This window comes from Neltuma alba, unplaced genomic scaffold (assembly GCF_004799145.2).
Source record: "Neltuma alba isolate B1F8T4 unplaced genomic scaffold, ASM479914v2 tig00013478_pilon, whole genome shotgun sequence".
Classification (NCBI taxonomy): Eukaryota; Viridiplantae; Streptophyta; class Magnoliopsida; order Fabales; family Fabaceae; genus Neltuma; species Neltuma alba.
In genome coordinates, this window is record NW_021637711.1 from 276,998 (window position 1) to 287,500 (window position 10,503).

Sequence of the window (10,503 nt, forward strand, 5' to 3'; positions counted from 1 at the left end):
AGAGAGAGGATCTTTTGTGCCTTTCATGGATAAACACAAACACAAAAAGGCAACCTGAATTATTACAACTAGCTAGGAAAATCTACAGTAGAATCAATCACCCAAAAGCAAATTAAAAGATTCCCAGAGAGCCAGTAAAACCATTACCAGGGAAGTCCATCATATATATTATACATGTAAAAAAAAAACATATCATATGTAATTATTAAGAAAAATAATGACAAAGAAGTAATTAATTATAACACATAGCAAAGAGATTATCAGAAGAATAATAATCAATTTAACCAGAAATTGAATAATAATGAGCCACATGGTGATTCTGCAAAATGCAAGTGTCAGACTCTGCATACAATAATAAACCAGTAAGCTAGAGAACCTGCAAGAGCAGCGGCCATGGCTGCTGCAGAAGAAGCTAGGGTTACTGCAGCAGGAGCCTGAGAATCGGGCTGAACCGGGCCGAATGGTGAGAGTGCAGAGAGTGGACCGGGAGCAGCAGTGAGATCATCGTCCGGGTTGGGAGGGCTCGGGCTTGAGGGAATGGTGGGGATGTCTGAACCGGTTGGAGTGGGCAAAACACCACCTGGGGAAGGCAGCAGAGGAGCAATGTCTGGTGATAGTTCTCTGAAAGGAGAAGAGGAAGAAGAGGGAGAGAGGAGAGAGAAGCTGATGAGGATGAAGGATATGAAGAGAAGAGGTTGATGAAGATGATGATGATGATAATGATGAAGGAGAAGATGATGAACAGTGAGTGAAGCCATTTTGCCAATGATGAACAAATCAAGAATGTGAAAGACACCTTATGAGAGGCTTGGGGTGCTGAGTGGAGTTATGATTGCCTCCCCCTCAAAATACCAAGCAGATATGTATATATATGGATTTTTTTTATAAAAAAAACATTTGCATATGACATCACTAATAAAAGTCATTTTAAGTAATTAATAAACTGTTGGTTGAAATAATAAATGGTTAATACTGTAAAGAAGAGACTACAACCTTAAATCTCATGAAATTTTCATGCCATTAGACTATGAAATCATTAACTTATAAAAAGGCAGGTATTATTGATACCTTAATGTCATGAGTAGAATTGAACTTGTAATTTTTTATTTACTGAAAAATTTTCATAGCACTAAATCACAATAGCATTGATATGTCATTAAGATTTGAACCGGATACAATGTTTGAGAGGCTTTTTGAGTCTTATTATTATAGTTTATATATATGAAAAAAATGATTGTCCTGCAGGTAATTTTATAATGACGAGGGGGAGAGGGGAAAAGCTGAAGTGCTTTATAATTTAAGGGAAATGACGTTATATACATAAAATTGGGGGGAAAATGAACGTGAAAGAATGGTGAAAAAAATAATGGAGAGTAGGTGGGGGTCAAAGGAAGCACCACGTGGCTGGTGTGTATTGGATGGTGACAAGAGAATAGAGTTTGTAATTGTTTGTTTGGGTGAAGTGGCAGAGGGTATAAGTGGGTCATATGGTTTCATGTGATATGTTTTGTTTGGTATGAGATAATTGATGCCTCTTTGGTTTTGGAGCCTCTCCTAATCCTACACTCCTTTAATTGGGGAACCTATAGCCTTTTGAATTTGAACATTCCTATGGGGACAATTCTGCCCTTGGCATCATAATTCAATGTGTAACCCTAGAGGTTATTTATTTATTTATTTATTGACCATATATATCTTTCTAACCAACAAAAAAAAAAGTCTAATTGATATAAGATTGGCCCATATTCCATAATCTAGGGGAAGGATCTAATTAGATTATCAATGGTTCAGATTTTAATTTTTATAAATTATTTATGAAATTTTTTTCAAAATATTTAATGCATTTACAAACCATTATAATTGAATTTTAATAGAGTTTACAATTTATTGTTTATTTATTTTTATAATTTAATATTTTAATAATAGTTTTAAAAAGATTCAAATCTCAACCGTTAAAATATTAATCCAGTGATTAAAAAAAAAAAAAAAGAGAATGGGAAGGGGAGAAGAGAGGTTTCAAACTAATTAATATTGATCTTATTGATGAAATTAATTGCGCATCAGTTCATCATAATCAGGATATTTATTACCATAGGTTAAACTTAAAAGTAACGAAGATGAAGAGGTAAGATCAATCTTTCAAGTTCCAATATTTCATGCTCCTTGGAAATCATGCATGTAAGTTTTGACAAATATGGTTACTGCAAATGCCGTTGAAGCATTATTATTTTCTGAGTACCTATACAAAATCTTTATGATGCATGAATCGTGATTATATATCAATTTTAAGTTCAAAAGAAATTATATGACTATTTTAGCAAATTGGGTCTTAGTTCGAGCAATATCATGCTTCCTCCAAATCGGTATGTGTATGTCTATGCGTCCGTATGCATAGATACAAGCGTAGATGTTTACTCATTTCTTTGCAAAACAAGCTACTCCCGTCGGTGCCCAAATCCAAAGGAAACATTTTAGGAAAAGTTAAACATAACGAACTCGTTTCTTTGCAAGCTTACTGAAGCACCCGATTTCTGTAGCGATGTCAAGTTTCTGCTTTGCATCTAATGTTCTGGAGCACACTGTTACAGAGTTGGTTTCCCCGTCAGGTACTGTTATATGGAGAATTAAGGCCAAAGTTTGTGACTGTGAATGAAGAATGTACTCGATTTTGTCATGCGTTCTGATCTGCTGTTCAAGACTACGTCTATGGTGGTGGGCTTAGCCCGGAGTGGAAGAATCCCTCATGCACGCAGACTGTTTGACGAAATGCCACATAGAGACTCTGTTGCTTGGAATGCCATGATAAGTGGATACTCTCGTTTGGGACTTTACCACGAAGCTTTGTCTCTCTTCGGTGACATGAGAGTCTCCCTCTTTAGACCCGATAACTTCTCATTCTCTGCAACGCTGAATGCGTGTGCAGGTGCTCGCCATCTTCAAACTGGAACAATAATTCATGCTTTAATTGTTGTTTCAGGGTACTTATGTTATCTTCCAGTGTGTAATTCGCTGGTTGATATGTATGGGAAGTGTTCGAGTCCTGACGATGCAAGAAAAGTTTTTTATGAGATGGATTGTAGGAATGAAGTGACATGGTGTTCACTTCTGTTTGCATATGCAAATTCTGGTCTATTCAGCATGGCCAGTGAACTGTTTCATAGGATGCCTGTAAGGGTTGAAATTGCTTGGAATATAATGATTGTAGGATATGCTCAGGTTGGAAAAGTTGAAGCATGCCTGCATATGTTTAAAGAAATGTGTGAGAGTTTGTATCATCCTGACCAATGTACATTCAGTGCTCTCATGAACGCTTGTGCTGGTTCATCAGATACTTTATATGGATGCATGATTCATAGTTTCATTATCAAATCTGGTTGGACCTCTGCTGTGGAGGTAAATAACTCAATTTTAAGTTTTTACTCTAAATTAGGTTGTCATGATGATGCTATTACAGTATTTGAATCCTTTGACATTGGTGCTTTTAATCAAGTGTCCTGGAATGCCATCATCGATGCCCATATGAAAATGGGCAATACCCAGGAAGCTGTTCTTGCTTTCCAGAAAGCTCCCGAGAAGAATATTGTTTCCTGGACTTCTATGATTGCAGGTTATACGAGAAACGGTAATGGGGAACAAGCTCTTCATATGTTTGTAGACATGGTGAGAGACTCAATCCAGCTTGATGATCTAGTAGCTGGAGCAGTCCTACATGCCTGTGCTAGCTTAGCAATGCTTGAACATGGGAAAATGGTCCATAGTTGCATAATTCGATCCGGCTCACACAACTACGTCTATGTCGGAAACAGCCTGGTTAACATGTATGCTAAATGTGGGGACTTGGAAAGTTCAAGGCTTGCATTTCATAGTATTATTGAGAAGGATCTGATTTCATGGAACACAATGTTGTTTGCACTGGGACTCCATGGGAGAGCTAGTGAAGCTCTTTACAGTTACCATGAAATGGTAACATCTGGTGTAAAACCAGATGAAGTAACCTTCATAGGGATTCTAATGACTTGCAGCCACGCGGGGCTTATATACCAAGGCCTCAAGTTTTTTGAATCAATGAGATTAGATTATGGGCTCTCTCATGGAACAGATCACGTAGCTTGCATAGTAGACATGCTTGGAAGAAGTGGGTACGTCGCAGAAGCCAGAAAAATTGCCGCTAAGTATTCAAAAACCATCACAGATAGGACCAACTCACAGGAAATTCTACTTGGTGCTTGTTATTTTCATGGAGATATAGGAACTGGGAGTACTGTGGGAGAAGACTTGAAGAAGTTAGAGCCATTAAAAGAAGCTGCTTATGTGTTATTGTCAAATTTGTATCTTGCAAGTGGGAAATGGAAGGAAGCAGAGAGGTTGAGGAAAGAAATGGTGGATCAAAGAGTGAAGAAAGTGCCTGGAAGTAGTTGGATTGAAGTGAAAAATGATGTCGCTGCTTTTGTTTCTGGAAACAACAATTCACATCCTCAAATGGGTAACATATATGAGACAGTTTGCCTTCTCGAATTAGAAATGAGACATCCTTGGCCTGTTCACTTTTTTTATTGAAGATTCTTTTATGAAGAATATTGGATGTGATAAGACAATGATAGAAAACTAACAAACTTGTCAGAGCTATAATACCAAATTAACAAATTTGTCAGTCGCCAGAAACTAAATTATTATTATTATTGTTAATTTATTCTTGAAACAACAATTGCAAGTTACAATAATGTTTTGTCAAATGTGACAACTAAACAAATGGTGTTGGAAACTTAATAATTAATACTCGGATAAAATCCAAAGCAATAACTTTTTTCGTATAACCAATTAGAACTCTGTTATCAAAATAGATTTGAACTCCATCCCCCCTAAAGAGGGAAAACTTGCCTTTAAGGTAATTAATTAATTTTTATACAAAAAAAATAAAATCACATTATTTCAAAGTTATAAAAAATATATCACATATCTTTTTGTTAAATATAAAATAGTATGACTTCTTAAATGCCATTTTTATGCGGTAAAAACTTATCATATGGCTAATACCCACTTTAATGGAGAATGAGATTTGTTTGTTTGGCAAATCTCTGTCATCACTTGAAAAAGGTTGTTATGTGACAAAACTCTTCGTATATTGAAGTTATACAAGATAAAATCACTCAAAATAAACCAAATTAGCTGAATCGGTGAAAATTCACCAATAAATGTGTGTATTTGTGGATAAGTAAGGCCGCCACCAGGGATCAATTGGGATAAATGCTTTCTGGCCAAAAAAAAAAAAGATTTGTATCTTAATCTATCAAGTCAACCAGTATTTTGTCTGTCACTTGCAGCACTCAGTATTCCCTCCCCCTCTACGATGTGTGCGCCGCTCCTCCCACCTCCAATGTTCCCCAGGTCCGTACAATTCATATTCTCTCTCGCTTGCGCTCCTAGAGTCGCTTCAGTTATTTGGGATTTCTCAGTGAATTGTTTTTAGGGTTTATCAATTTTTTTTCCGTTGAAAAAAGAGTACCCCATACGTAAATTCATATTGCTAATGCAGCCCTTCCTCTGCGAGAGGTAATTAATGTTCGGCTTGTGCTCGTTCCTTCATTATGATGATATAATTTCAGTTGTTTACTTATTTTTCAAATATATTGATTTGATGTTCGTAAATTCTGGTATCTTCTTTCTTCTGCCGTTTATTTGGGATGTAAAAAATGATTTTCCCCCCTGTAATTTGAATATTGTTTTATTGGGGTTATTTCTGATCAATGTATTGCCATACGCTGCTTATAATTTCTATGTCGGTTTGGATATTGAATGCGGTGATCGGGTATTGCGATGTGATTATTTGGAAGTGATAAGGGGGGAGGGTGGCAAATGAAGTTATTATTTTGTTTGATAGCAACCAGCAATTGATTATAAGCTTTGGCTACCTCTAGCTATCCAATCAAAGGCTCGAGGGTGTGTTTCTTGATGTTGTAGACTTTAAAATGGTCGTTACGCTGTTGTTTCTTGTGTAGTGGATTTCGCTCATGTTTTCTATGCATTTGTTATATGCTTTAGAGTTTGTGATTGCTTAAAACTGTTGAGAGTTATTTTTTTTCGCTGATCTATCTCCCCTCCACCCCTTTCCCTGAAGTGGTGGGAGAGGGGGCAAGGTGTTGTTCATTGCAAACTCTGCAGTTGTGCTGCTAATGTGGTGATCTGAAGGGCTCAATCTATATATTGATGCAAACTCTTGCATTTGGAATAGTGTTTGTTTATTGATATAACTGTGTCATTTACATTCTCTTATGATTTTGGCAAGTGCAGGATGTAATAGCTGCAGGCTACACTGAGTCTGCATGCTCAATCTGAATGTGAGCATTGTACATCTTGGGGGACTGATGGGGATCTAAGTTATAGGTGCACCCTGCTTTTTAATCTGTACAAGTTTTTCCCAGAGCAATTGCTAATTAAATGCAGCTCTTTTGTCAATGCACTTGATCTGAGCACTCACTGTTAGGTTTCAGAATCTTGATTTCTGATGGACTGCAATAGAGAAGAGGCCGTAAGGGCTAAGAATGTTGCAGAAAAGAAGATGGAAAACAAAGATTTCACAGGGGCCCGTAAAATTGCTATTAAGGCTCAGCAACTATTTCCTGATCTGGAGAATATAGCTCAGATGCTTATTGTTTGTGATGTTCATTGCTCCGCAGAGAAGAAATTTTGCAATGAAAAGGACTGGTACGGAATTCTTCAAGTAGAGCAGACAGCTGATGAAGCAACAATAAGGAAGCAATACAGGAAGTTCGCTCTCCTACTTCATCCTGATAAAAACAAGTTTGCTGGTGCTGAAGCCGCATTTAAGCTGATAGGGGAAGCTCAGGCAGTGCTTTTGGACAGGCAGAAACGAGCTGCACATGACAGAAGCAGAACTTCATATTGTGCACCACGGAATATTTTTGTGAATGTTGATACTGGGGTGCAAACCCATAATAGGGCCAATTTCACAGACTTGAATCCTCAGCAGGGGTTTAATAATGGCTCCTCTACATTTTGGACTGTTTGCCCATTCTGTTCTATTAGATTTCAATATTACTTAGAAGTTCTAAATCGATCTCTGCGTTGTCAAAGTTGCAACAGGCCCTTTGTCGCTTATGACATAAGTATGCAAGGTACAGTTCCACCAGCCCATTCAAGTCCGCATCCTTTTGTGCAGCCACAAGATGGTCCGAATCATCATTCGGTTAAGGTGGATGTTGGATCTCAAGGTAAATCACATGGTAGAAATGTCAATGCAAAGCCTTTTGATAAGAAATTCCCAACGTCCCGTGTATCTAGAAAGCTTAATAGAAAACGGCAGAGGGAGCAAGTAGTGGAAATTAGTGAAAGTTCTGATTCCGTACACAGCTCTGATTCTGAGAGTGGTATGGCTTCTGATGATATCATTTCTGATGAGGATGGCATTACTAATGAACGAAACCATGCCACTTTTAGAGAAGAAAATCCTCGCAGATCTTCACGGAAAAAACAGCAGGTTTCTTACAAGGAAAATGTGAGTGATGGTGACGATGATGGCATAAATGTTTCAAAAAGGGTGAACGGTTTGGCTGATGATCTAGAATATCGCAAGAAAGGGTTAAAGCAGAAGCAGAAGCGGAAGCATGGTCTTTATCCTGAAGACATATTACTGAATAGAAAGGAGGAGACTAAGGAGGTGTTGGGAAAAGCAGTGCAAGGTTCAAAGACGGCTGCTGAAGTTAATGAGCATTGTGTCCCCAATTCAGCCTGCAATATAACAGAGCAGCCTAATATTATAGTCTGTCCTGATGCAGAGTTTAATGACTTTGACAAGGACAAGCAGAAAGATTGTTTTGCAGTTGGGCAGGTTTGGGCTGTTTATGATACAAATGATGGCATGCCTAGATTCTATGCTCTAATTAAGAAAGTTTTCTCCTCTGGGTTCAAGCTGCGGATAACATGGTTTGAACCAGAACCGAGTAATGAGGATGAAATTAATTGGGTAAACAAGCAATTGCCGGTTGCCTGTGGAAAGTATGGGCTTAGACACTCCGAAACCACAGAAGATCATCCCATGTTTTCTCATCGAGTTCTGTGTGAAAAAATTGGAAGTAATGCTTTTGAAGTTTATCCTAGAAAGGGAGAAACCTGGGCTCTCTATAAAAATTGGGATATCAAATGGTATATGGACGTGGAATCTCATCCAAAGTATGACTTTGAGTTCGTTGAAATATTGACGGACTATGTTGAAGGTGAGGGTGTATTTATTGCATACTTGGCTAAATTGAAAGGCTTCGTGAGTCTCTTCTCTAGAATTATGAAGGAAGGCGCCTACCCAATCAAAATTCCCTCAGCAGAGTTATTCAGATTCTCTCACAGGGTTCCGTCTTTTAAGATGACTGGTCAGGAAAGAGTAGGTGTTCCTGTAGGATCTTGGGAACTTGATCCTGCGTCTTTGCCTTCGCCTTTGAACCTCGAAGAGGTTGCTGTTCCCATTGATTTGGAAGTGAAGGATGGTCATTCCCCATCCAGTGGTGTGAGTAGAAGATCTTCAGAGAGATTGAAGCCCATGGTGGCACCTGATAGGAATTTACATGCTTTCCGGGATAATTTTGAAACAAGCAATTTGGCGAAGAACAATGGTTCAGTTAACTTTGTTGAAGATAGTAGTGCTCCTCTGTCTTCGACCCCAGAAGCTATGGAAATTCCTGATCCTCAGTTCTACAATTTTGACGATGGGAAGGCCCCGGAGAAGTTTCATGTTGGTCAGATTTGGGCATTTTATAGTGATGAAGATGGCCTGCCAAGGTACTATGGTGAGATTGTGGAAATCAAGAGGAGCCCTGGTTTTGAATTGCATATTATGTGGCTTGCTTCCTGCTGGCTGCCAGATAACACTATTAGATGGGAAGACAAAGACATGCTTATATCTTGTGGCAGGTTCAAAAGTAGAAATGGGAATACAAATGTTTATACGAACACCCTCTCCCTTTCACATCTGGTACGGGTCAATTTTGACAGAAAGGACAATGAATATTCCATCTTTCCAAGGAAAGGTGAAGTTTGGGCATTATATAGGAAATGGACGCCTAAAATCAAATGCTCCGATCTGGTAAACTGGGAGTATGACATAGTGGAAATTATTGAGGAAAATGCCTCTTGGATTGAAGTTTTAGTCATGGAGATCGTTAGTGGATATAATTCAGTTTTCAAGCCGAAAACATTTGAAGGATCACCCATCACTATGAGAGTACCCCAGGCACAGTTGCTCAGGTTCTCCCACCAAATCCCAGAATTCAAACTTACAGAGAAGCATGGCAGTCTGAAGGGCTTCTGGGAGCTTGATCCAGGAGCTGTACCCGTTCACTTTTGGACTTCCCAGTAAGTAGGTTGATTGATTTACTGCGACCAACGAGCAAAAATCTCAAACTTCTTGGTATACCCGGACTCAACACCTTTTTGTAATTAGACAGATTAATACAATATCTTTGTCTATTCAGTGGTATCTCCTGTAAAAATTGTATTTAATTTATTCTGGCAACACTTGAAATGTTAACATTTTGTTATTACTCTAACTGCTTTCTTTAATGAAGTTTGTTTTGCCGGATCTTTGCTGCTTTTTTAAGTTTCTGCACCCATCCATATCCAGCTTTCTAGAGTGACTTTGGATGTAGATGTACATTGTTATTCATGCTCTTTAGGATCTGCCATGTTACAACAATATAGGAAAGGGTATTCATGCTGCTCAAGACACTTGTGCTTGGAATGGCCATTGGAAGTTGTCTTCAGAATAATACTAGTTTATTGTGAGTAAAACGAGACTATTAAAAATGGTTTTTTGGTTTTGGGGGGGGGGGGTGTTGGGGTGATATTAGATGATTTTCTAAATCACATTATCATTTGATATCTTGTTATTAAGACACTTGTTGTCTTGGGTGAGCTACCCAATATAAGCGTGTAGAAGTCAGGATTACATATTTGTTATTCCAGGACAAATACAATTGCATCTACTTACACATACATGGCCGCCCAATATATCAGAATTCAACTTGTCTGCTTCTTGAGAGCTAAATTTCATATAAATCAACACATCTTCTACGCCTACAGTTTGTGAGATTCCACACAATGAGGTTTCACGATTTCGAGGCGATTGATAGGTTTTTAGTTTCCTTTTTAATTTTTGAAAATATAACTTTTGGTAGGCGGCCAAAATGGGGTAATATCCTAAGGAAAAATTAGAGAGAATGACCAAGGAAAGTTATATTTGTTATAAAAGATCTTAAAGATTGTAATTATTTAAAAGGCCGTAAACAAAAATGTAAATATGCAAACACTGTTATGAATATAATAATACCTTTGTGAATATTTATATCTCTCATTATCTTCAACATATCTCATTATCCTTATATCTCACAATTATCTCTTTATTATGTAATCTTATATTTTGTCAAAAATGTAAAGCGATGCCTATAAATAAAAGTCATATATCATATATTTAGCACTTTTAAATTGAATGAGAAATAC

At 37.7% G+C, this 10,503-nt stretch overlaps 4 protein-coding genes across 4 annotated transcripts; 3 read left to right on the forward strand and 1 right to left on the reverse strand.

The window, feature by feature from the left end:
• Window positions 1–242: 242 nt before the first annotated feature.
• On the reverse strand, window positions 243–808 carry LOC114737653 (classical arabinogalactan protein 25-like). Its single transcript, XM_028925601.1, has one exon. The coding sequence runs from the start codon at window positions 756–758 to the stop codon at window positions 336–338; it is 423 nt and encodes a 140-aa protein (XP_028781434.1). The 5' UTR covers window positions 759–808; the 3' UTR covers window positions 243–335.
• A 1,493-nt stretch (window positions 809–2,301) lies between these two features.
• On the forward strand, window positions 2,302–4,551 carry LOC114737681 (pentatricopeptide repeat-containing protein At2g36980, mitochondrial-like). The gene is made up of 2 exons (XM_028925637.1): window positions 2,302–3,393; window positions 3,608–4,551. Exons 1-2 carry the CDS (start codon window positions 2,650–2,652, stop codon window positions 3,653–3,655), a joined length of 792 nt encoding a protein of 263 aa, XP_028781470.1. The 5' UTR covers window positions 2,302–2,649; the 3' UTR covers window positions 3,656–4,551.
• LOC114737658 (pentatricopeptide repeat-containing protein At2g36980, mitochondrial-like) lies at window positions 3,658–4,557 on the forward strand. Its single transcript, XM_028925607.1, has one exon. The coding sequence runs from the start codon at window positions 3,658–3,660 to the stop codon at window positions 4,555–4,557; it is 900 nt and encodes a 299-aa protein (XP_028781440.1).
• A 747-nt stretch (window positions 4,558–5,304) lies between these two features.
• LOC114737669 (uncharacterized) lies at window positions 5,305–9,586 on the forward strand. Its single transcript, XM_028925626.1, has 2 exons — window positions 5,305–5,385; window positions 6,289–9,586. Exon 2 carries the CDS (start codon window positions 6,503–6,505, stop codon window positions 9,362–9,364), a length of 2,862 nt encoding a protein of 953 aa, XP_028781459.1. The 5' UTR covers window positions 5,305–5,385; window positions 6,289–6,502; the 3' UTR covers window positions 9,365–9,586.
• Window positions 9,587–10,503: the final 917 nt, after the last annotated feature.

Bases quoted from the DNA above. Each gene is read 5' to 3' on its own strand.
- LOC114737658 (XM_028925607.1), top strand. From the start codon at position 3,658: ATGGTGAGAGACTCAATCCAGCTTGATGATCTAGTAGCTGGAGCAGTC.
- LOC114737669 (XM_028925626.1), top strand. From the start codon at position 6,503: ATGGACTGCAATAGAGAAGAGGCCGTAAGGGCTAAGAATGTTGCAGAA.
- LOC114737653 (XM_028925601.1), bottom strand. From the start codon at position 758: ATGGCTTCACTCACTGTTCATCATCTTCTCCTTCATCATTATCATCAT.
- LOC114737681 (XM_028925637.1), top strand. From the start codon at position 2,650: ATGAAGAATGTACTCGATTTTGTCATGCGTTCTGATCTGCTGTTCAAG. The intron at 3,394-3,607 runs GTAAATAACTCA...CTATGATTGCAG, and splicing joins GTTGGACCTCTGCTGTGGAG to GTTATACGAGAAACGGTAAT.